General features: G+C 45.6%; 1 protein-coding gene and 1 long non-coding RNA gene across 2 annotated transcripts in view; one reads left to right on the forward strand and one right to left on the reverse strand.

The window, feature by feature from the left end:
- Positions 1–26,031, reverse strand: part of ENG (endoglin) — a 43,307-nt gene that overhangs the window by 3,373 nt on the left and 13,903 nt on the right. Inside the window, 11 exon segments of the mRNA XM_070955549.1 lie at positions 1,140–1,241; positions 7,551–7,620; positions 8,950–9,189; positions 10,189–10,302; positions 11,266–11,304; positions 12,034–12,174; positions 13,069–13,211; positions 13,953–14,121; positions 16,429–16,576; positions 18,593–18,761; positions 20,268–20,433. Of these exon segments, the coding sequence (XP_070811650.1) occupies positions 1,140–1,241; positions 7,551–7,620; positions 8,950–9,189; positions 10,189–10,302; positions 11,266–11,304; positions 12,034–12,174; positions 13,069–13,211; positions 13,953–14,121; positions 16,429–16,576; positions 18,593–18,761; positions 20,268–20,433 (1,501 nt within the window).
- Positions 18,930–26,031, forward strand: part of LOC139325626 (uncharacterized) — a 40,372-nt gene continuing 33,270 nt past the window's right edge. The window contains exon 1 of the long non-coding RNA XR_011601111.1: positions 18,930–20,375. This is a non-coding gene — a long non-coding RNA (uncharacterized lncRNA). The remainder of the gene's footprint in view (positions 20,376–26,031) is intronic.

The following is a 26,031-nucleotide window of genomic DNA, read 5'->3' on the forward strand; positions in this document are numbered from 1 at the left end:
CGGATGTGTCATGACCCATCTAGATAGCATCAAGAGAACCGGGTAAAGAGAAGGACTGGGGGGGGGGCGACATGGTAGTGAGTGGGAAACCTTTCAAGTCTTCCAATATTTAAGGGGCTACCACAAAAAAGAGGGGCGGGGGGTCAAGCTATTCTCCAAAGCACCAGAAGGCAGGACAAGAAGCAACGGATGGAAACTAATCAAGGAGAGAAGCAACCTAAAATGAAGGAGGAATTTCCTGACAGGGAGAACAATTAATCAGTAGAATGGCTTGCCTCCAGAAGTTGTGAATGCTCCATCTCTGGAGGATTTTAAGAAGAGATTGGACAACCATTTGTCTGCAATGGTACAGGATCTTCTGCTCGAGCAGAGGGTTGGACTGGAAGATCTCCAAGGTCCCTTCCAACTCTCTTCTTCTGATAATGTTCTCTGATTGGGTAATGAGACATCTGCAAGCCAACAACTCAATTGGGGATCCCACAGTTCAACTCCGAGCTACAGATACGGTCTTCTACGGGGGAAAATTTCCCATGCTGGACCCAACTGGGAGCTGACAAGGAGACAGAAGACACATGGCAGCCTGTTTGGCTTTGCGAAATCCCAACGGGGTTGACCGAATGCTTTCCCACCGCCTTCTCCAGCCAGGAGTAAACTTTGCCAGACCATCACGAAAAGCAGATAAAGATTCAGCGATTGCAGCTCCTCCACTTTTCCAGAGATTATTAAGGAAAATATGCAGGTCGGGCTGCCAAACGGGACCGGATGTCTCCTGTTGGGAATTGGAGGGGAAGACGGGCGAATAAAGATAAGGGGGTCCCGAATGGAAAATGCATCTCCGGATAACTCTGCAAAAGATTGTTACTCTAACCTCCTGCTCCATTTGGTCATCTTGAGTTAAACCGATGGCTGAAGAGCTTGCGATGTTCCCGTTATAACTATGTTCCTTTAGAATCATGAGGACTAGCAACCACAAAGCAGAAATCAGTTTTTGGTGCCCGCAAACACCCTCCCCCTTAGATTGTTGAGCTCTGACCACAACATTCACCTCTATAGGGGATTCACGTCGGTGGATGTGTGCCATTCCCCCACCCCATCTCCATCACACAAACAAGCGTTCCTTGGAAGCAACCACAACTTACGAGTGTGAGAATAGATGTACCACAACGCCCCGGTGAGTAGGACTCCGATCAGAAAAGCTCCGAAGGCGATTCCCAGCACGGTGCTAATCCTCAAGCCTTCATCTACAGAGAAGGAATTAAAACATTAGATGAGATTGGCTTTATTTTTATTTTTAAATCGATGTTTATTTCAATATAATTTTCTTTCATAAACATAAAAAAAACCTCAATATTTATACGAACAGCGTGTTGTCCGAGTACAATTCGTTTTGAGTGACAAAAAGACAACAAACGTAGTAGTCACAATATGCATATCGTTAATAACGGTCACCTAATATTATTGACATTATTTTACGGATAAAATAATGTCAATAATATTAGGTGATCCATACTAGAAAGCTTTTGTTATGTGATTAATCATTCTCTTAATCTTTTTCATTTCTAACCTCTGTTTCTGTTTGTTAGCCATTGGCAAAACAAATCCCATGTTAAGAAATATTCTGTTTCTTCCTTCTCTTTTATTTTTAATGTTAATCTATCCATCTCTGCGCATTCTAATTTTTTTTTTATAACACTTCCATCTGAAGGGATCTCTTCATTTTTCCACTGTTGTACATTGCTGTTAACACATGTAAAATTAGATGTGTATTCCTTTTATTATACAGTTCTGGTAAAATACCCAACAGGAATAATTTGGGTCAAAAAAGTCAGTATGTTGCTTTATGATTTTTTTTTTCTAACCACGTATGTATTTTGGTCCAATATTTTTTTGCTTTTGGGCACTTCCACCACATGTGATAATACGGATCCGGTATCTGATTACATTTCCAACAGATGTTGGAGATGTTTTCAAAAATTGCTTGCTTCCTGCCCCGGTTGTGTCGTAAGTCGAGGACTACCTGTCCAGCTCTCACTATCTAAGCCTGTTGTTTCCCCCAAGAGACACCTTTCTTAAGACCAGCCACGTTTCTCTCGAGACTTTCCTGTGCCAAAACAAGGACACCGAACATGCGACTCATCCGACGTGCGCAATGTGCTCGGCCGAGGCCCTCTGGGGCCGAGTTCGTGTCAAGAGTTTTTCCTTGTTTTATTGTTTTGCCGTCCGTCGGGAGCCACACAGGAGCGAGACAGGAAGGAGGACGACAGAAGGATGGAAAACATCCATATTGGAAATGCTACTCAATTGGCAGGAAGGAATTGTGAGGAGGCCCCCTTCCATGCCTGCCTCCCCCATCCTCGTGTCCCTACAACTGCAAAATCTTTATAGTCAGCGGGAATAGGGCTCATCCCTCTTGAAGTGGCTTCGATTTATTTTGGGAAATCTCTCCCTTCATCCTACAAATTTCAAATATCGTTATTGTCGGTGCACAACATACGTGCAATGAGATTGGTGGAGCTCCCTCAGTGCACCCCCCCCCACAACACAACACAACTCACAGTGAAGACAGAAAATCCCTAACCCAATAAATCACATTAACAAAACATCCAGTCCTATTGCACTTGTGTGAACATGTTACACGTCGCACCGGCCCTGCAAGTCCATTGTACTACGTACCGTGTTTCCCCGAAAATAAGACCCTGTCTTATATTTTTTTTGAACCCTGAAATAAGTGCTTGGCCTTATTGCCATGCGCTCAAAAACCCGATTGGGCTTATTATCAGGGATGTCTTATTTTGGGGGAAACAGGGTATCGTATCTATCTAATCTATCAGTTACCTATCTGCTATCTCTCTCTATATATATATCTATCTGCTATCTATCTGCTATCTCTCTCTCTCTCTCTCTCTGCTATCTATCTATCTATCTATCTATCTATCTATCTATCTATCTATCTATCTATCTATCTATCTATCTATCTATCTATCTATCTATCTGCTACCAGCTATCAGTTATCTATATCTATCTTTATTCTATCTATCAGCTATCTATCAGTTATCTATCTATCTATCTATCTATCTATCTATCTATCTATCTATCTATCTGCTGTGTTTCCCTGAAAATAAGACCCTTTCTTATATTTTTTTGAACCCTGAAATAAGTGCTTGGCCTTATTGCCATGTGCTCAAAAGCCCGATTGGGCTTATTATCAGGGATGTCTTATTTTGGGGGAAACAGGGTATTGTATCTATCTAATCTATCTATCAGTTATCTATCTCTATCTTTCTATCTATCTGCTATATCTCTGCTATCTCTCTCTCTCTCTCTCTCTCTCTCTCTCTCTCAGCTACCAGCTATCAGTTATCTATATCATCTATTTATTCTATCTATCCGTTATCTATCTATCTATCTATCTATCTATCTATCTATCTATCTATCTATCTATCTATCTACTGTGTTTCCCCAGAAATAAGACCCTGTCTTATATTATTTTGAATCCTGAAATAAGCGCTTGGCCTTATTGCCATGCGCTCAAAAGCCCGATTGGGCTTATTATCAGGGGAGGTCTTATTTTGGGGGAAACGGGATCTATCTAATCTATCACTTATCTATATCTATTTATCTGTTATCTCTCTCTGATTGGGCTTATTATCAGGGGAGGTCTTATTTTGGGGGAAACAGGGTAGTTACGATGTTATTTTGCATTCAGGAGTCTGGACAGCCCACGGATTGAAAACTTTCTTCAGCCTGTTTCTGCGGCTGGCTATGCTTCTATATCTCCTTCCCGATGGTAGGAGGATGAAGAAGTGGTGACCAGGGTGAGAATCGTCCCTGAGGATTTTCCTCACTCGTCTAAGGCAGCGAGCCCTAGCGATCTCATCTAGTGGTATCGGTGGACAGATCATGATTTTTTCTGCTGTGCTCACCACCCTCTGTAGTGTTTTTCTATCCCTGGCTGTCAAACCGGCATGCCACACCGAGATGCAATAAGTGAGGAAGCTTTCTGTTGTGGACTGGTAAAAGGAGGTCATCAGTTGTTCCACCCTGTTTTTACACAAGACCCTAAGGAAACGGAGTCTCTGTTGCGCCTTCCTGGCCACCTGAATCGTGTTGTTTTTCCAGGTGAAGTCTTCGCTGAGATGGACTCCCAGGAATTTAAAGGAGGAAGCTCTCTCTACACAGCCCCCCTCGATGTAAAGTGGGGCAGGTTCCTCTCTCTTCCTCCGGAAGTCCAACATCATCTCCTTGGTCTTGCTGATGTTCAGGTGCAGGTTGTTTTTTGAAGCACCATGTGGATATTTTTTTAAATTCCCCCCCCCCCCGGTAGGCTGTTTCATCTCCACCTGTAATTAGACATCTCCACATCTCCAGTGGGAAATCTTGTGCGTCTACGCAGGTCTGCAGGGAAAACGGCCACCGCAACACAAGAAAGAAAGAATAATAATATATATATATATCAGAGGTGAAATCCAGCAGGTTCTGACAGGTTCTGGAGAACCGGTAGCGGACATTTTGAACAGTTCGAAGAACCAGTAACGGAAATTCTGAGCAGTTCGGAGAACCGGTAGCGGAAATTCTGAGCACTTCGAAGAACCAGTAACGGAAATTCTGAGCAGTTCGGACAACCGGTAGCGGAAATTTTGAGCAATTCGACGAACCGGTAACGGAAATTCTGAGCAGTTCGGAGAACCGGTAGTGGAAATTTTGAGTTGTTTGGAGAACCAGCAAATACCACCTCTGGCTTGCCCCAGAGTGGGGTGGGAATGGAGATTTGCAATATCCTTCCCCCAGGAGTAGGGAGGGAATGGGGATTTTGCAGTATCCTTCCCCTGGAGTGGGGAGGGAATGGGGATTTTGCAGTAACCTTGTCAGAGTGGGGACAGAATGGGGATTTTGCAGTAACCTTTCCCTGGAGTGGGGACGGAATGGGGATTTTGCAGTAACCTTCCCCTGGAGTGGGGAGGGAATGGAGATTTTGCAGTATCCTTCCCCTGGAGTGGGGAGGGAATGGGGATTTTGCAGTATCCTTCTGGAGTGGGGAGGGAATGGGGATTTTGCAATATCCTTCCCCTGAAGTGGGGAGGGAATGGGGGTTTTGCAATATCCTTCTGCCACGCCTACCAAGCCACGCCCACAGAGCTGGTAGTAAAAAAAATTTGGATTTCACCACTGATATGTATGTATGTATGTATGTATGTATGTATGTATAATGTGACTGATTAAAGAAATTGTTTGATACAGGGAAGACAATTGTCTTATTAGCTGGAATGCATTTGAAAATGAAACTGGGTTTGTTTTTTATCCTGGTTTCATGCGCTTCCTTCTCCAGATTCTGCTGGCTTTTTGGGAAACTTGGCCTCCCGAGACCCAAAACTCTCCTGAATTGTCCTCAAATACGAAATCCTGCAAAGGGGAGATCTTCTCAAGGTCTTCCTCACAGGTAGACATGGACATCTGCTAAGAGAAGAAAGCTAAGGAGATTTTCAGGAACGTCTTCTTTTCCTGTTTTGGAAATATCTCTCAATCCCAAAAACTTTTGTCCTCTTCCCTTACTTTCACCCCCATGGTAGCTTCCAGGAGAACGTCTGGACTTGGAGGCCACGTGCCAACGATCGGACCTGTTTTTTTGCGCCAGCTGAATTCTCTTTATCTCTTGAACATCCGTCTGGAAAGATGCGGTTCTTCCTGCTTCCTCAACTCCTATAATTTATCTCCTTCTCTCGCACAGACATCCGGACGCCAACCGTGCTCCGTGAAGTCAAAAGCCACATCAGCTGGGATAATGGAGGAGATAAGGTCCTTCGGGTCCCGTCGCCTGTTCTACATCAAAAATGGCACCTCACCCACCATTATCCCACTTCTGGCTTTGGGCGAGGCCGCTTGGCTTCAGTTCTAGCCGAAATCCCCTTCCGTTGTCCGTGCGCGCTTTCTCTAACCGTAGCTCCGTGCTAAGGTCATGGGGCACGCCTTCCGGCTGAGCCACAGAGGGGGCCCACCCTGTGGCGATGGAAGTGTAGGCATCACAAGTTGTCGCCACCGGTGAGGTGACTAGGACACGGCTATTGCAATGGCCTTGAGCCAGGCGAAGGAGAAAGATGGAGAAAGGCTTAACCGCTTTTGAGTTGGAGTTTCAGAAACGGGACGCCATCGTGCAAATTTTGTGAAAAGAAGGACTAAGGATAACATAACAGAATAACAGAGTTGGAAGGGACCTTGGAGGTCTTCTAGTCCAGCCTTCTGCTCAAGGAGGAGATCCTACACTATTTCAGACAAGTTGCTATCCAGTATCTTCTTAAAAGCCTCCAGTGATGAAGCACCCACAACTTCTGGAGGCAAGTTGTTCCACTGATTTAATTGTTCTCGTTTTCTGGAAATTCCTCCTTAGTTCTAAGTTGCTTCTCTCCTTGTTTAGTTTCCATCCATTGCTTCTTGTCCTGCCCTCAGGTGCTTTGGAGAATAAGTTGAAATCCCCCCCTTTTCTTTGTGGAAGCCCCCCCCCAAATACTGGAATACTGCTATCATGTTATCCTTAGTCGTTCTTTTCACAAAATTTAAATTATCCATTTGTCTGGTGTAGGGTTTCCTGCCTAAGCAGGGGGTTGGACTAGAAGACCTCCAAGGTCCCTTCCAACTCTGTTACTCTATTCTAGTCTAATGAAAAGAAGGACTAGGAAACCCTACACCACTTCAGACAAATGGATAATTTAAGTTTTGTGAAAAGAAGGACTAAGGGTAACATGATAGCTGTATTTCAGTATTTGAGCTGCTTCCACAAAGAGGTGGGGTTTCAACCTATTCTCCAAAAGGCAGGGCAAGAAGCAATGGATGGAAACTAAACAAGGAGAGAAGCAACCTAGAACTAAGCAGAAATTTCCTGAAAGTTGAGAACAATTAAATCAGTGGAACAGCTTGCCACCAGAATTTGTGGGTGCTCCTTCGCTGGAAGCTTTTAAGAAGATACCGGACAGCCACTAGTCTAAAATGGTATACGGTCTTTCTGCTCGAGCAGGGAGTTGGACTAGAAGATCTCCAAGGTCCCTCTGTTATTCTGTTATAAATGCTCACTAGATGGCAGCAGGAGTCACTGAAAACTCACTCTCTCCCGCCACCTAGTGGTCGTCGGGTTTTTCACCTTCGGTAAGTTAGAAAGGAGGCAAGACACGGGAGGATGGCCTCTGCCAAACATAGCGGAGGCCACCACAAACAAACGGAGAAATATTAAAAGAATTTTGGGGACGGCTGAACTAAACAGAAAGAGGAAAGAACAGTTCTCAACAGATTCTGGAATCCAAAACACACAAACGCCATCATGGAAAGGTGTCTCTTTCGGGTCACTTCCTTGTCTTTGAGAGTGCATAAATTTTAGGAGTCGAAAAGTGTTTTTTTTTTCCCCAGCGGGTGTTTAAAAGAACTTTCCATTTTCTGTCCTCAGCTGATTTTGAGGATGAGAGGGTGCCTTTCCCCAAACGGACGTATAAATGCATGAACCAACTTTCCTGCGAAAAAAATCAAATAATGGATCGACTTTGTGTAGGAAAGAGGTGTCGACTTACTGTGGGATCCAGGGTTGTAGTTTTTCAGCATGACTTCTAAAGAGCCTTCGTGGCTTCGGAATTTTCCGTTCTAAAAAAGGAAGGGAAAAATAAGTTCAATTTAAAAGAAAGAGAATCCTTCCTCCTTTTCTTTTTTTTAAAAAACTGCTTTATTTGGCAACGGCAAACATCTTTTTCCCGTAGTTATTAGGGATATCATAAACGACAAGTGCCGAATATCTTCCGACACAGACCAAGTACAGAAAACAGAGTTAATTCCTGTCATACAAAGGAACTCAGATAGTCCTCAACATACGACCATAAACATCCTTCTTTAACGACCCCATAATCCCTTGCGGGGTGGAGCCTGGGCAACTGAACGGAGCCAGCAGAGTGTTTACTGGCCGGATGCCTTTCTTGTCGCCAGTGCGGAGTTTTGTTCAGCAGATATATTCTCATTGTGCCCAGAGAGAGAAATACCTGCCTCTACCTAGGATCGAACTCGCAGCCTCCTGATTGTGAGGCGAGAGCTCCACCTCTGGGCTACCGCACCACTCCCCACCGCACCATTCCATACGACCATAACGGAGCCCAGAATTTGCATCGTACGTCATGACGTTTGTAAATCGAGGCACTCGCGGAAATAACCCAATTTTATGACGTTTTTTTGCGGTAGTCTTAAGCAGACATGGTTCTGCAGTGGGCAGTTTTCGGCTGGAAAGTGGAAATAAAACCTGGTTTAAGGCAGGAAATGTTATTAAATTGAGATCACGTCATTTGCAGGACGATGCAAATGGCCTTGAATGAAGGCCGGTTGCCAGGTGGCCAAAATGCAACAACAGGATCACCTCAGAATTTGGAATCCAGATCTTCTGTGTTTTTGAGGGCTGTCGTAGCCTCAAACGGCCGCCAAGCAACCAGAAGTGCCTATATTTCACTGGAGAAAAGGATGCCAGCTGCTTCTAAGGAAGCAGGTAGAGTTGAGGGCACATGCCTGGGCGGGGGGTTGGACTAGATGACCTACAAGGTCCCTTCCGACTCTTGTTAATCTGTGAAAACCTCACCATCCAGCCTCCGAAACTGATGAATAGTAATACCACTTAGATTTCTATACTGCTTCCCAGTCCCTTACAGCCCTCTCTAAACAGTTTACAATAGCGGCCTCTTGCCCCCAACAATCTGGGTCCTCATTTGACCGACCTCGGAAGGACGGAAGGCTGAGTCAAACCTTGAGCTAGTTTGGATCGAACTGATGGCAGTGGGCAGACTTTAGCCTGCAATAAAGGTAAAGGTAAGATCAGTAGACCTGGTGAGACCTGGCCCATAAAAGTACCAAGAGTTGGACACGGCTGAATGGATAATCATCATCATCATCATCGTCAACAACAAGATAAAGGCAGTTCTTCAGAGGCCAACTCACCGAGGTGTTAAGATGGACCACACAAACCAGGGTGGCCGAATCGATGGACCACAATTCTTCTTCTGGCTTGTAGGTGAAGCTGAAGCGTTGGGTCTTCGGGCTGGGGGATTTCAGGGTCGCCACCGAGTAGCTCATCGAGACCCCTTGGTGGAAGAGCAGCTGAGGCGGGTTGTCTCGGGGTTTTAAGAAACAGTCCCCCATTTCTAGAGAAAACTGTGTCATGGCGGTTCGGAGCGAGACCTAATGAGGAGGAAGGTGATGTTGTTCATTGTTTAACGACCCCGTAATCCCTTGCGGGGTAGAGTCGGGGCAACTGAATGGAGCTGAATGTTTACTGGCCGGATGCCTTTCCTGTTGCCAGTGTTGAGTTTTGTTCAGCAGATAAATTCTCATGGTGCTCAGAGAGAGAAATATCAGCTTCTACCTAGGATCGAACTCACCGCCTCCCGATTGTGAGGCGAGAGCTCCACCTCTAGGCCACCACAACACTCATTGAGGAGGAAGGTGATGGAGATCTTAGTCACAACATTATTTTCAAGGACACTGGTCTGAAACGAAGATGGGTTTGCTTCCCCTGTTCTCATCCCTCACTTTATCCCTGAATTAACCTCTTTCCCATATTCACACAACACCTGGAAACCAAGATTTGCCCACCAAACTCAGTTTGACCAAGACGTGGAGCATCATCAAGCTTAACAACAACCCTTCGAGGCTTCGAGGTGGGGGAAGAGGGAATGGAGCTGTCAGAGAGAGGTGGAGCCTGGGCCGTCCGTCAGCCCTCAGATGGAGAGTCAACAGCTGCCAGGTCTGGAGGTGGCTGATGAGGAGGAGGAGGAGGAGGAACAGCTGGGTCCAGTGCCTGATACGTAGAAGGCAGAGGAGAGGAGAGCAGTGGAAATCTATGGGCTGATCCTTGGGAAGGAAGAGCCACAGTTGCTAACAAGGCCCCACCCTAGCTCGGGGGATAAAAGGCAGGGGGCGGAAATGAATAGGTGTGGCAGACAAACTATTCATCTCCCCTGCCGGTTGGATTTGTTAGCCTGTGAGAGAAATTTTTTGCCGGGGCTGCCGGCGCTCCTAATAAAGGAATCTTTTGAGTTCACGTCACAGGGTTTGTCGTGTTTGGGGAGCTGAATCAAAATAACCGCCTTCCCTGACCTCAGCTCTCAACACCCCTTCTTTTGCCCTTGGGACTCGAAGTCTACCTTCTTACCCCCAAATCCACCAGACCAGCATTACCTCCACATAGGTGACTTGGTGAGCTTGTATCACCGGATTGCTCGGCGAGGCGAAATCTTCCGAGTTGTAAAGCTGGAGAGAGACTTTCTCTGGGAGATCACATTCAAAGGGCACCTGCAGCCGAGGATCGAAAAAACAACTGGATTCATTCGTTGCCCCCTCCCTCCTTAGTAGATCCGTTTGCAGCCAGGAAAAAGGATTTCCCCCAGATCTGCAAACGGTGTCTGCAGAATTTAAGAGGCTCAAATACGCCGACGGGTAGCTTTGCAAAGCAGAAAAATTACAAAATTGCATGGAACCATTTTTTTTTCCAAAGCGGAAATGTTGAACCTTTGCATGTCACAGGGCTTAATAATTTTTCCTAGCAGGAATCGCCTCTTCTCACAAGTCTCGTCTTAATTGTCCCTCCTAACCCAGGGCCAAGGTCGGCTATTAAGAGGCGGGGCCGCCAGTTGCCGACCATACAGATAAACATTATTGAACGTTAAGAGGACGAAATTAGGGATTTGGGTCAGTCAGTTGCGCGGTTGAGAAAGAAATATATTTTTCTGTGTGTTTAAAGCAAATATCGGCAACCTTAAATACTCAAAGAGCCACAAAATTCCTTACTGGGAGCCCCCCGTTCAATTCTGGAGCGGACCAGAAGTCCACCTCCCCCACCATAGAGTCTCCTCCTAGAGCGGCATCCTTTTTCCTCTACCTGTCCTAACCGAAAGCCCTATCAATTGTGGAGCTGATCGGGGACAGGGAGCCGCAGCAGAGGGATGAAAGAGCCACATGCGGCTCCAGAGCTGCAGGTTGCTGACCCCTGCTTTAAAGCATCCCCCTAAGACTGTGGCGTATTTTTTCCCCTCTTGCATGCTAAACAAAGCAGAATCTTGGCTTTTCTTTAAAAAGAAATAATAATACCCTTATCACCTCCTCCTCTTCTTTTTTTTTTTTAAAGCAGTGGAGTAATTCCTTGAAAAGCTGCAGTGTGTGTTTGTCGGGTATTAAGCCATATCAAAAAGAATTCAACGGCACAGCCTCAGGAAAGATATTACAACCGAATAACTGTTTTTAGAAATTTCTTCTTACCGTCACTTTTCCCGGAAACACAGGCAGCATTATTATGAGCTGGAACAATTAAAAGAGAGAAAGAAATACGTATTTGGGGGGTCTGATATAAATGCCTTTGAATATTTTTGCTTTAAGAGAAAAGAGTTGCATAAAACACGCTGCTATATTTGGGGGCTCCATGCCAGGACTTGGGGGGCTTTGGGCCAGGATTTGAGGGGCTCCATGCCAGGATTTGGGGGCTCTGGATCAGGATTTGAGGGGCTCCATGCCAGGATTTGGGGGCTCTGGATCAGGATTTGAGGGGCTCCATGCCAGGATTTGGGGGCTCTGGATCAGGATTTGAGGGGATCCATGCAGGATTTGGGGGCTCTGGATCAGGATTTGAGGGGCTCCATGTCAGGATTTGGGGGCTCTGGATCAGGATTTGAGGGGATCCATGCCAGGATTTGGGGGCGCCAGGCCAGGACTTGGGGGGCTTCAGGCCAGGATTTGGGAGACTCCAGACCAGGATTTTGAGGGGCTTTGGGCCAGGATTTAGGAGGCTCCATGCCAGGATTTGGGGGGATTTGAGTCAGGATTTGGGGGCTCTGGTCCAGGATTTGGGGGGCTTTGGGGGGCTTCAGGCCAGGATTTTGGGAGGCTTCAGGCCAGGATTTGAGGGGCTCCAGACCAAGATTTGGGGGGGCTCTGGGAGACTCCAGATCAAGATTTGGGGGCCTCTGGGTCAGGATTTGGGGGGCCTGCAGGTCAGAATTTTTGGGGCAACTTGTTAAAAAATTACCATACCTGGTTTTTCACATGGACACCCCCTTCAAGTTGGGTGGAACATTTGTCCAAGATGCTATTAAGCACAAAGTGAGTTGTGTTCTCTCGGGCCCTGCAGCTGGGATCTTTCAAGGTGATGGCATCGACCTCCGTATGTAAGGCCTAGAGTTGCAAGGAAAAGGACAAATCATGGTTAGCTGGGAGATGTTTCAACAGGGACAACCCAAGGAGGGAACGAGCAAGTTTCTGGATTCGACAGAACTCATCAGCAGGGTTGCTGAGAAAAGAAGCAGTGGGTTGGATTCCCCGGTTGTGCTAACCTACACAACCTCTGACTCAGTTGGGGTGTATTGATACAACCCCTATATTTTTGATCCATGGGAGTCTGCCTAGGGCTTCTGGAATACGTAGTGTGGTCCGCCAGTGGAGCTGGCAGCAAATTCGGACAGTGAGGAGGTTGGGGAGGAACATGGGCCAGTCCTGGAGCCTGGGGAGGGCTCTGCGTCGGAGGCAGAGAGGGGGCCAGGGCCGTATGCCAGTTATCAGCTGCCTTCGGAGTCGGACATCAGTGAGGCAGACGAACGGCTGGAGCCTGTTCCCAATGTGCAGAGTTGCCAGACGAAGGGAACAGCTAAGGAACAAGGGTCGACTCAGGAGTAAAGCCACAGGTGGACGATGAATGGGCCCTCCCAGAGGGAATAAAAGAGGAGCGAAAGGGGAGTGGAGTTTGCAGGAGACAATAAGTTCGCTGAATTGGTTCTTGACTCCTTGCCAAGTTTTGAAGATATCGGCCTGGCAGCTCTCCAAGCCAGATAAGGTCTGTGACTGTAAATCCTCCCTTGAAAGACTTCACTGGATGTGAAAGAGAGGAATTCACAGTAACTTAACAAAAAGGGATTTTTGTCGGGACAAGGAGTCTGCTTCGTGGTTTGGGAATGCCTAGGATCAGAACAGATAGCCCAACATCGGTGGAAGTTGATGAACCTTCCCGGAAAAGGGGGAACAGTCAGGGAAACTGAGGCAGAACTGCTCAGGATCCCAAATGGACTTCCTTACCGCCAGAGTAATCTTGAGAATGGCAATTTCGATGCTACTATCCAAACACTTCCACGGCTTGCAAAGGTTGATGAGCTGATGGATTTTGACGGTCAGGTTTTCCGCTGTCTGGGGTGGTGGGGTAGTTGTGACGACAGTTGAGCCTGTAAAACATGACACATACACCCCAAAGACACGTGAGAAGAAGGACCTTGAGACTGAGATTCATGGCTTGTTTCTTTTCCAGGGACCTCAAGCCCAGCGCAAATGGAGCGCCGTATCTCTGCGAATCCTAAGCTGAACAAGGGGCCTGGGGTTCTAGAAAGCCTTGGCCAGCATTTCCAAATTATTTTTCAGACTGTGGAATCTATTACTGGCACACAAAAAGATCTCCAGAACTTCCTTGTCAAGAGGTGAAGCTCAAGTGCCTTCAGACGTTGTGGGTGCTTCATCACAGGAGGCTTTTAAGAAGAGACTGGGCAGCCACCTGTCTGAAATGATATAGGATCTCCTGCTTGAGAAAGGCGCTGGACAAGAAGGCCTCCAAGATCCCTTCCAACTCTGTTATGCTATATTATGTATTCTGAGCTCCATACTCGATATATGGAGGAGGAATTTCCTGACCGTGAGGACGATCAAACGGTGGAACGGCTTGCTTTCAGAAGTTGTGGGAGCTCCATCACTTTTTAAGGTTTTTAAGAAGAGACTGGACCAGGGATCAGCAATCTGTGGCTCTGGAGCCGCATGTGGCTCTTTCACCTCTCTGCTGCGGCTCCCTATCGCTCAAAATATGCGTCACAACCACCAAAGGGTGACACCTCCCTCAAGATCCTGCAGATATTGTCTTCTCCTTGGCCTGATCCAGCCGGCTGCCTCCAAACCTGGATTATATTGTACTGACTCACCACAAATTCTCTTGTATTCCAGGCTGATGGTTTTGGCCGAAGGGATTTCGGTGTAGGAAGCCACGAAGGAATTGTTGTGGGCCTTTTGGATCAGTTCCTCCTTGTTGTCTGGAAGGGTCATACCGTTGTGGACCCCAGACAAGGTAGCAAATGAATATTTACCAGATGCCTGAGGGAGGGAGGGAGGGAGAGAGAGAGAAAGAGAGGAGGAGGAGAAAGAAGGAGAAAGGGAAGGCGGAGAAGAAGAAGGAGAGAGAAGGAGGAGACATAGAAGGAGGAGGAAGACATAGAGAAAGGGAGAAGATGTAGAAGATGACAGAAGGAGGAGGAAGACATGGAGAAGGAATTAGAAGGTAGAAGAGGAGAAGTGGAGGAGATGGAGAAGAAGAAGAGAGAAGGAAGAAGAGAAGAGGGCAAAGGAGGAAGAAGGAGGAGATGGAGGAGGAAGAGAAAAATAAGATGGAGGAGGAAGGAGGAAGAGGACAAGAAAAAGTAGAAAAAAGCAGAGGAGGAGGAGGAAGAGAAGAAGGAGAGAAGGAAGAGAAGATGGAGAAGAAGAAGACGAGGAGGAGGATGTGGAGGAGATGGAGAAGAAGTAGAAGGAAGAGAAGAAGATGAAGAGGGCAAAGGAGGAGGAAGAGAAGGAGGAGAAAAAGGAGGAAGGAAGAGGAAGAGAAAGAGAAGGAAGAGAAGATGGAGAAGAAGAAGACAGGAGGAAGAGGATGTGGAGGAGATGGAGAAGAAGAAGGAAGAGAAGGTGAAGAGGGCAAAGGAGGAAGAGGAAGAGAAGGAGGAAAAAAGAAATAGGGGGAGGGGAGGAAGAAGAGGAAGAGAAAAAGAAGGAGAGAAGGAAGAGAAGATGGCGAAGAAGACAGGAGGAGGAGGATGTGGAGGAGATGGAGAAGAAGGAAGAGAAGAAGGCGAAGAGGGCAAAGGAGGAGGAAGAGAAGGAGGAGAAAAAGAAAGAAAAGGAGGAGAGGAGGAAGAGAAGAAGGAAGAGGAAAAGGAAGGAAGGAAAAAGAAAGACAGAAGGAAAAAAAGGAGGAGGAGAAGAAAAACAAGGCTAAAAACACCTTTCTGCAATTAGAATTAGCCTTAGAAATTATTAAGAATTACTGCCTTTAAAAAAAAATAAATAGCGAAAGTTTATTTTTAAGCCATTCTCCATCCCTGTGGGATTGCTGACGTAACACCCCCTCCTCTTTTCAAGGAAATTTTTCCTTCTATAAAACTGAAGACAAAAAGGGGGACGATTCCACAACCTGTTTGGGGGTCTATGTTTCCCAGGGATCCCACTTTGACCCCTGTAACATACCCCGGTCGGAGCTCTTCCTTTCAAATGTGATCACTCCTTTTTGTAGGTCGCTTTTAGAGAGGCACGTTCCTTTCTAAGGGTTGTATCCAGTGGTGGAATTCAATTTTTTTTTTTACTACCGGTTCTGTGGGCATGGCTTGGTGGCCGTGGGCATGGCAGGGGAAGGATGTTGCAAAATCTCCATTCCCTCACCACTCCTGGGGGAAGGATACTGCAAAATCCCCATTCTCACCCCACTCCAGGGGAAGGATATTGCACAATCTCCATTCCCTCCCCACTCAAGGATATTGCAAAATCCCCATTCCCACCACACTCCAGGGGAAGGATATTGCAAAATCCCCATTCCCTCCCCACTCCAGGGGAAGGATATTGCAAAATCCCCATTCCCACCCCACTCCAGGGAAAGGATACTGCACAATCTCCATTCCCTCCCCACTCCTGGGGGAAGGATACTGCACAATCCTCATTCCCTCCCCACTCCAGGGGAAGAATACTGCACAATCTCCATTCCCACCCCACTCCAGGGGAAGGATACTGCACAATCTCCATTCCCTCTCCACTCCTGGGGGAAGGATACTGCACAATCCTCATTCCCTCCCCACTCCTGGGGGAAGGATACTGCACAATCCTCATTCCCTCCCCACTCCAGGGGAAGAATACTGCACAATCCTCATTCCCTCCCCACTCCTGGGGGAAGGATACTGCAAAATCCTCATTCCCTCCCCACTCTTGGGGGAAGGATATTGCAAAATCCCCATCCCACTCCAGGGGAAGGATACTGCAAAATCCCCATTCCCTCCCCATTCCAGGGGAAAGATATTGCAAAGTCCCCATTCCCTCCCCACTCCTGGGGCCAGCCAGAGGTGGTATTTGCCAGTTCTCCAAACTACTCAAAATTTCCGCTACCGGTTCTCCAGAACCTGTCAGAACCTGCTGGATTTCAACCCCTGGTTGTATCTCATCAACAAATAAGAATTTGTAGAGGGTCTTTATAGTTTGGCGTTTCACTCGGCAGCCCGTTAAAGTTTATTTTGGCTAATTTTGAAAATCTGTCCCATTAGGAAATTCGTAGTGCTTCTTTTCGCCCATAAATTTTCCAAGAAGCGCTGAGTTGCATCAAAAAAAAAAAAGAGAGATTTCTTCCCCAGCATCCGTTCTTACCAAGAGTTGCAAGAATGAAAACCCGTGGCCCATTTTCCACAGCATGTTTTGGTGGCTCTTCAGCCACAAAGTCAAGGGCATCTCCGCTTTCTGCTCCGAACGCCCGTCCTTGCAAACCGTTTTTACGTTCACTTCCACCGTCTGCATCCTGCAAACAAAACCACGCAAAAAAAAAAAAAAAAAAAAAAAGTGAAGACGAAGAATTGCCTTTCTTCTGAACATTAAATCCTCCTTTGGGAGGCTCAACTTTGTCTAGATGTTCAAAAAAAAAAATTGCAGTTATTCAACAATAACGACCGAACTATAATTTGGCCCTGTGGAGAATGTTGATTTTAGCCCAGGTTGATAGCAATAGCACTTAGATTTATATAACGCTCTTTAAGCAGTTTACAGAGTCAGCCTCTTGCCCCCAACAATCTGGGTCCTCATTTTACCCACCTCGGAAGGACGGAAGGCTGAGTCAACCTTGAGCTGGTCAGGATCGAACTGCTGGCAGTGGGCAGAGTTAGCTTGCAATACTGCATTTTAATCACTGTGCCACCATGGCTCTTAGATAGATATAGATGGGGAGGGGAGAGAGAGAGAGAGAGAGAGAGAGAGAGAGAGAGAGAGAGAGAGAGAGAGAGAGAGAGAGAGAGAGAGAAGAGAGAGACAGACATAGAGAGAAATAGCAATAGCACTTAAGACTTATATACCGTTTAGGTAGGTAGGTAGGTAGGTAGTAGATAGATAGATAGATATAGATATAGATATAGATATAGATAATAGACAGACAGACATAGAGAGAAATAGCAATAGCCCTTAGATTTATAGAGTGCTTTGCAGCCCTCTCTAAGCAGTTTACAGAATCAGCCTCTTGCCCCCAACAATCTGGGTCCTCATTTGACCGACCTCGGAAGGATGGAAGGCTGAGTCAACCTTGAGCTGGTCAGGATTGATCTGCTGGTAATGGGCAGAGTTAGCCTGCAATACTGCATTTTAATCACTGTGCCACCATGACTCTTAGATAGATATAGATGGATGGATGGATGGATGAGAGAGAGAGAGGGAGAGAGAGACAGGGAGAGGGAGAGAGAGAGAAGGAGGGAGAGAGAGAGAGAGAGAGAACAGACAAACAGACATAGAGACATTCTAACCACTGCCACCATGATAGATAGATAGATAGATAGATAGATAGATAGATAGATAGATAGATAGATAGATAGATAATAGACAGACAGACATAGAGACAAATAGCAATAGCCCTTAGACTTATATACCACTTCACAGTGCTTTTACAGCTCTCTCTAAGCAGTTTACAGAATCAGTCCATTGCCCCCAACAATCTGGGTCCTCATTTTACCCACCTCGGAAGGACGGAAGGCTGAGTCAACCTGAGTCAGGATCGAACTGATGACGGTGGGCAAAATTAGCCAGCAATACTGCATTCTAACCACTGTGCCACCACGATAGATAGATAGATAGATAGATAGATAGATAGATAGATAGATAGATAGATAGATAGTTTAAATAGATAGATTAAATTGATAGACAGATAGCAGTAGCCTTTGGACTTATATACTGCTTCACAGTGGTTTACAGCCCTCTCTAAGCGGTTTACAGAATCAGCCTATTGCCCCCAACAATCTGGGTCCTCATTTTACCCACCTCGGAAGGACGGAAGGCTGAGTCAACCTTGAGCCGGTCAGGATCGAACTGGTGGCAGTGGGCAGAATTAGCCTGCAATACTGCATTCTAACCACTGTGCCACCGTGGCAGATAGGTAGGTAGGTAGGTAGGTAGGAAGGTAGATAGATTAGACAGACAGAGAGATGGATAGATAGCAATAGCAGTTAGATTTATATACCACTTCACAGTGTTTCACAGTAAGCGGTTTACGGAGTCAGCCTATTGCCCCCCAACAATCTGGGTCCTCATTTTACTGACTTCAGAAGGACAGAAGGCTGAGTCAACCTTGAGCCGGTCAGGATCGAACTGCTGGCAGTGGGCAGAATTTAGCCTGCAATACTGCATTCTAACCACCGTGCCACCACGGCTCTCTTGATTCCAAAATGCAAACTTTTAAATAGGCGTGAAGCCTGTTTCTGTTCCAACCTCAGGGAGAAAGGAGGACTTATTTTTGTGGCCTTCTAACTCCTTCCCTCCATCTCCCAACAAATCATACCTAGTCTCGCCCGGTGGACTCTGTTGCAGCCACAGGATGTGACCCACATTTCCAGATCCTTTGTGGGAATCCAGGCACATCTCCACCTTGTGGGAATGGACTTCTACCTCTAGATACGACTCGGCGTTGAAATTCTGCGCCAAGAGGCAATCTTCGTTTGCGCTGGGCACTGACACAAAGAGAGAAATTATGAGCCTTTCCAAAGAGTTGTGATTTCTCCACCATCTTCACGCCAGCAGAGCTGGTAGCAGATTCGGACAGTGAGGAGGTTGGGGAGGAACATGGACCAGCCCTGGAGTCTGGGGAGGGCTCTGACAAGGGCAGAGGCTCGGGGAGGGTGAAAAACCGGCCTACCGGAGGTTCGGGAAGGTTTCTGGCCTCCAGAGGGCCTCCGGAGCCTGGGGAGGCCGTTTTCGCTCTCCCGGAGGCTCAAGGAAAGCCTCTGGAGCCCGGGGAGGGCAAAAACGCTGTCGCCCCCACCGTGGTGCAGGAGGCTGACTAGGCCACGCCCACCATGGCCACGCCCACCCAGCAACCGTCCCAGCATCCTTGTGGTCAGGTGATCAAAATTGGGATGCTCGGCAATGGGCTCATGGTTATGGCGGTTTGCGGTGTGTTGGCGTCACATGATCCCCTTTTGCAACCGTCTGGTAAGCAAAGTCAAGGGGGAAAGCCAGATTCGCTTAACAATCGGGTTACTCACTTAACAACTGCGGTGATTCACTTAGCAACTGTGGCAGGGAAGGTTGTAGGATGGGGTCAAAACTCACTTAACAAATGTTTCACTTAGCAACGTACATTTTGGGCTCAATTGTGTTGTGAGCCGAGGACTACCTTAGGTGGATGGATAGATGGATGGATGGATGGATGGATGAATTGGATGGATGGAAGGATGGATGGATGGATGGATGGAAGGATGAATGAATGCATGAATTGGATGGATGGATGGATGGATGAATTGGAAGGATGGATAGATGGATGGATGGATGGAACGAATGGATGGATGGATGGAAGAATGAATGAATGAATTGGATGGATGGATGGATGAATTGGAAGGATGGATGGATGGATGGAACGAATGGCTGGATGGAAGGATGAATGAATGAATTGGATGGATGGATGATTGAATTGGAAGGATGGATGGAAGAATTGGATGGATGGATGGGTGGGTGAATGGGATGGATGGATGAATGAATGAAATGGATGGATGAATTGGATGAAAGGATGGATGGATGAATTGGATGGATGGATGGATGAATGAATGAAATGGATGGATGAATTGGATGAAAGGATGGATGGATGGATGAATTGGATGGATGGGATGGATGGATGAATTGGATGAAAGGATGGATGGATGAATTGGATGGATGGATGAATGAATGAAATGGATGGATGGATGAATTGGATGAAAGGATGGATGGATGGATGAATTGGATGGATGGGATGGATGGATGAATTGGATGAAAGGATGGATGGATGGATGGATGAATTGGATGGAAGGATGGATAGATGAATGAAATGAATGAATGAATGAATGAATTGGATGGATGGATGGATGGATGGATGAAATGGATGGATGGATGAATTGGATGAAAGGATGGATGAAAGGATGGATGGATGGATGATTTGGGAAGGGGGCAAAATCTCTACTGAGCAAGGTTTTAACAATACCCACCTCTCCCTACTTGGAACAGAATCCGTTGAGGATCTTCCAACTCCGCGAAGGAAGAGACCCCACCGTACGTTTCCTTGGCCCACCTCAAAAGTTGCTTGCTGGAGTAAGGTAGGAGGATTTCGGTGGAGTTATGGTTGAAAGGAGGCATGACGTAGCTACGAGGACTCTGCAGAAACAACACGAATAAGGAGAATGATGTTGATATATAGGCAGTCCTTGACTCAAGACAGTTCATTTAATGACCATTCACAACTGCAAAAGCATCAAAAAAAAGTGTCTTATCATCCTTTTCACACTTACGACCGGGCAGCATCTCCCCACGGTCAATTCAAACACTTGGCCGCCGACTCATATTTATGACGATCGTCGTATCCCGGTGTCACACAATCCCTCTTTTGTGACCTGACAAGAGGGAAGCCAGATTTCTCACTTAACAATCTTGCAACTATCTTCATAACTGCTGTGATTCACTTAACAACGGTGCCGTGAAAGGTCACAAAAGGAGGCAAAATTCAAACTTTCTCACTTAGCGACAGAAATTTTGGCCTCAATTGTTGTCGTAAGTCGAGGACTACCTGCTGTAGAACTCAGTTCGCAAATAGTTCTCCCATGTGGTGGAAGTGACTTTAGCTTCCATGCAGCTAATACAAAAGATGCATTTTTCGTGTTTTTGAAACTTGGACCTCTTCTAGTTTATTTACAGTAGTTATTAATAATAAAAACCTTTGAGCAACATCATTCTTGCTTATTTCCAATAGTTATTTAATATCAACCAACGGCAAATTTTTCTACCAATCTTAGTTATTTACAATGCTTACTTAATGTTAAGCAAGCTTCATAACATTTCGGCAACCATAAATAGACATAGAATAATTATTAATGATGGTTAATATTAATTTATACAGTGCCTGACTTTATCTATTCTGGGAGGTTTACAAAGTGTTTTCAAAAACAAGGAATTGAAAAAAAACAAAATCAAGGAAAGAAAGAAGGAAAGAAAGAAAAACGGAAGGAAAGAAAGACAGACAGAAAGAAAGAAAGAAAGGAAGAAAGAGAAAAAGAGAAAGAAAGAAAGAAGGAAAAGGAAAGAAAGGGAAAGAAAGAAAAGAAAGGAAGGAAGGAAAGAAAGAAAGACAGACAAAGAAAAGAGGGAAAGAAAAAGAAAAAGAGAAAGAAAGAAGGAAAGAAGGAAAAGGAAAGAGGAAAAGAAAGAAAAAAGAAAGGTTTAGGTTTAGGTTTATTTGATTTGTATACCGCCCTACTCCCGAAGGACTCAGGGTGGTGAACAGCCAACAATAAAATACATAAATACAAAAAATTTAAAAACCAGATAAAATCAAATTAAATCATTTTGGCCCAGACAGATTAAAACACCCCAATAATTTAAAAACAGATTAAAATTTACATATTTAAAAAGGGAAGAAATTAGGCCAAGCCCCAAAGGAAGGAAGGAAGGAAAGACAGAAAAAAAAGAGGGAAAAAAAGAAATAAAGAAAGGAAGGAAAGAAAGAAAGAAAGACAGACAAAGAAAGAAAGAAAGGGAAAGAAAGAAAAAAGGAGGGAAAGAAAGAAAGATGGCAGAGAAAACAACCTATTTAATTTTGATTATTTGGGTTTTGACTATTGCTGTCACCCCCGTATACCTGAAAATAATAACACATCTTTTAAAAAGAAACTGGTGGCAGTTCCAGAGCTTTGGGAACCGAAAAATAAAAATGAGAATCTAGGATATTGAAGCCTGCAAACCAGGAGCTGATGACACCCGGATTACTGGTGTAAAAATACCAGATGTTTTTCAAGCGACGAAAAGCTTGAAATACAGGTAGTCCTTGATTTATGACCGAAAACCAAGTCCAGCATTTATGTCGCTAAATGAGATACTGGTTAAGTGAATTTTGCACCCATTTTACAAGCTTTCTTCCCACCGTCGCTACGTGAGTCATCGGGGTTGTTCAGTTAGTCACACGCTCGTGACGTGAATCCGACTTCCCAGTTGACTTTGCTTGTCCGAACGTCGCAAAAAAAGGGGACGAACCCCGTCATAAATACAAGCCAGTTGCCGAGCGTCAGAATTTGGAGCACGGGGAGCCTTCGACGGTCATAAGTGTGAATAACGGTCTTAAGTCCCCCCCTTTTTTTTTTCCGGTGCTGTTGTGACTTTTGGTGCCGGATTCCCTGTATAAAAAGTTCCTTTTGTTAAGATTTTCCAGCCCAGCGCTGAAAATTTCCCACTTTTGGGCTGCGAAATTGTCCCCGGATATTTTGATTTTAAAGTGACGCGCGAGCGAGTGTGTGGCTCATAAGACAATTTGCTATTTTTGAGTTTTTTTGCTCTGGCGTTTTCTGCATTTCCCCCCTTCTGGAAATATCCTTGGATTTCATCCTGCAGGATGAAAGCCGCAGCGAGAGAGACTTTCTGGGAGGAAAGCTAATCTCCTTCTAGGATCAAAGGGATTTTATATCCCATTGTTGTCTGCTGGGACTCCCAAAAAGAAAAGAAAAAAAAAAAAGAAATCTTGGCGTCATCCAGCATCAATCCGGAGAGGTCGGCCGCCTTCAAAACAGGCCTTTGTAAGGGGGGGAGTAGAAACAGGCTTGTGAGGAGGGAGTAGAGCATCCCTTCCCTCTCTCCTTCCCCCAAAATAGTTTTGCAATTTCCCCCTTTAAAAATAATAACAATAATAGTGATAAAACACGGCCCCCGTTTTCTTAAAGGAGACTGAATTTTGCTAATGTTTCGGTTTAGTTGAATGAATGAGTCAGGCTGGTAAATCGGTTTTGGGGAATGGATGAGGACTGTTTTTGCTTTAGCAAGGAGGTTAGGAAACTACCTTTAAGCTTTATTCTTTCTTTCTTTCTTTCTTTCTTTCTTTCTTTCTTTCTTTCTTTCTTTCTTTCTTTCTTTCTTTTTTCTTCCTTCCTTCCTTCTTCCTCCCTCTTTCTGTCCTCTTTTTTCTTTCTTCCTTCCTTCTTTTGTTCCTCCCTCTCCCTTTCTCTCTCTCTCTCTTTTTTCTTCCTTCCCTTTCCCTTCCTTCCTCCTTCCTTCCTTCCTTCCTTTTTCTCTCTCTCTTTCTGTCCTCTTTTTTCTTTCTTCCTTCCCTTTCTCTTCCTTCCTCCTTCTTTCCTCCTTCCTTCCTTCCTCTTTCTCTCTCTCTTTCTGTCCTCTTTTTCCTTTCTCCCTTCCCTTTCCCTTCCTTCCTCCTTTCTTCCTTCCATTTTCTCTCTCACTTTCTGTCCTCTTTTTTCTTTCTTCCTTCCCTTTCCCTTCCTTCCTCCTTCCTTCCTTCCTTCCTTCCTTCCTTCCTTCCTTCCTTCCTTCCTTCCTTCCTTCCTCTTTCTCTCTCTCTCTTTCTGTCCTCTTTTTCCTTTCTCCCTTCCCTTTCCCTTCCTTTCTCCTTTCTTCCTTCCTTCCTTTTTCTCTCTCTCTTTCTGTCCTCTTTTTTCTTTCTTCCTTTCCTTTCTCTTCCTTCCTCCTTCCTTCCTTCTTTCCTTCCTCCCTCCCTCCCCCTCTCTCTTTCTGTCTTCTTTTTTCTTCCTTCCCTTTCCCTTCCTTCCTCCCTCCATCCTCTCTCTCTCTCTCTCTCTCTTTCTCTCTTCTTTTTTCTTTCTCCCTTCCCCTTCCCTTCCTTCCTCCTTCCATCCTCTTTCTCTCTCTCTCTCTCTTTCTCTCTTCTTTTTTCTTTCTCCCTTCCCTTTCCCTTCCTCCCTCCTTCCTCCTTCCTTCTTTCCTTCCTCCCTCCCTCCCCCCTCTCTCTTTCTGTCTTCTTTTTTCTTCCTGCCCTTTCCCTTCCTTCCTCCTTCCATCCTCTTTCTCTCTCTCTCTCTCTTTCTCTCTTCTTTTTTCTTCCCTCCTTCCTTCCTTTTCCCTTCCTCCCCCCCCCTCACCTAGGAAGGTAAGAGTCTCACAATTAAGTTACTCAATTGTTACATTATAGAACGCTCAGGGAGCAATCAATCAATCAATACATTAAAATTATCCGTTGCTTTCCAGCCCTTTAATAATTTCCTTTGGCTTTTTAAAATTCATTCTGATTTTAGTTCCATGAAATTGGACTTAAGGCTTCGGGAAGGAGGAGAGGCCAGCTGGGAATGAATGAATCTATCTATCTATCTATCTATCTATCTCTCTTGCATCTCTTCTATCTATCTATCATCTATCTATCATCTATCTATCTATCTATCTATCTATCTATCTTCTCTCTCTCTCTTGCATCTCTTCTATCTATCTATCATCTATCATCTATCTATCTATCTATCTATCTATCTATCTATCTATCTATCTATCTATCTATCTATCTATCTTGCCTCTTCTATCTATCTATCATCTATCTATCTATCTTCTCTCTCTCTTGCATCTCTTCTATCTATCTATCTATCTATCTATCTATCTCTATCTATCATCCATATCTATCTATCTATCGTTTATCTATCTATCTATCTATCTATCTATCTATCTATCTATCTGTTTATTTATCTATCTATCTACCAACCATCTACCTATCTCTCTCTCTATCTTTCTTTCTCTCTCTCTTTCCCTTCCTCCCTTCTCTTTCTTTCTTTCTTTCTTTCTTTCTTTCTTTCTTTCTTTCTTTCTCTCTCTCTCTCCCCTCTCTCCTCTCTCTCTCTCTCTCTCTCTCTCTCTCTCTCTCTCTCTCTGCGTCCCTCTCTTTTTTCTCCCTCTCTTCTTTCTTTGGTTCTCTCTGTCCCTCTCTTTGTCTCTCTCTCTCTCTCTCCCCCCTCTCTTTCTTTCTTCTTTCTTTATCTTCTCCCTCTGTCCCTCCCTTTTCCTCCCTCCCTTTCTCCCTTTTTTCCTCCTTTCTTTCCCTCCTTTCTCTCTTCCCTCCTTTCCTAATTGCATGATTCTTCCCTCCCTCCCTCCCCCAACTCCGAGACTTTTCCACGACCCAGTGAAAAGCAGAACTTGGCACCGTCTGACCAAGCAGGAATCCTAATTTTGATTTGGCAACTCGTTGAGGTTTTTTTTTTTCTCCCAGAATCTGGACATTCCCCATCTCTGCCCGTAATCTGCCCTCCCCCCCACCACGCCCTGTCCTTCTGCCTGCCAACCACTTCAATTTGAGTACATCCTGGCACCCACCACTCTCTTGCCCCCCTCCCCGGCCAGACCCAGCATAGCAAAGGCAAATCGGCGAGGTTGGTTGGCATGAGCCGATGGTGCCATGCTCAATCTGATAGCGGCTTGTGCCTGAATTCCCTCCCATCCTCATTGTCAGCCCTTTTTTTATTATTAGACACAAATAGGAAAAAGTTTGTTTTTTTAAAAAAGAAAAAAAATGCGGTAACAAACTGCCCCGGGCAAAGCGTGAGCCGGCTGGAGCCGAGGCCCAGAGGAAATGGGTCATTTTTCCGATTTTCTGTGCGTCACAGAAAACCCGGCAGCTGAAAGGGAAACAGACGCCATGGAGTCGAGCAAAGAGATTGAGCGACGGGAGAGAGACTCAACTTCGCGCCTCCGTTTAGACGGGCAAAGCTACTAGGAGATTGGAGACAGGCTGCCGGTCGGCCTCCCTACCCCAAAGGGTTGTTGTGTGCAAATATATATATCGCGCAATCTTCAGTTCTTGTTTCATCGGTTGAGGGCCTCGGATGCACGGCTGGCTTTGGTCCCAAATTTTACAATATCCAAACGAGTCCTGAGTAAAAGTAAAGGTAAAAGTTCCCCTCGCACATCTGTGCTAGTCGTTCCCGACTCTAGGGGGCGGTGCTCATCTCCGTTTCAAAGCCGAAGAGCCAGCGCTGTCCG

This window comes from Pituophis catenifer, unplaced genomic scaffold (assembly GCF_029215685.1).
Source record: "Pituophis catenifer annectens isolate HBS135680 unplaced genomic scaffold, rPitCat1.0.hap2 SCAF_17, whole genome shotgun sequence".
Lineage (NCBI taxonomy): Eukaryota > Metazoa > Chordata > Lepidosauria > Squamata > Colubridae > Pituophis > Pituophis catenifer.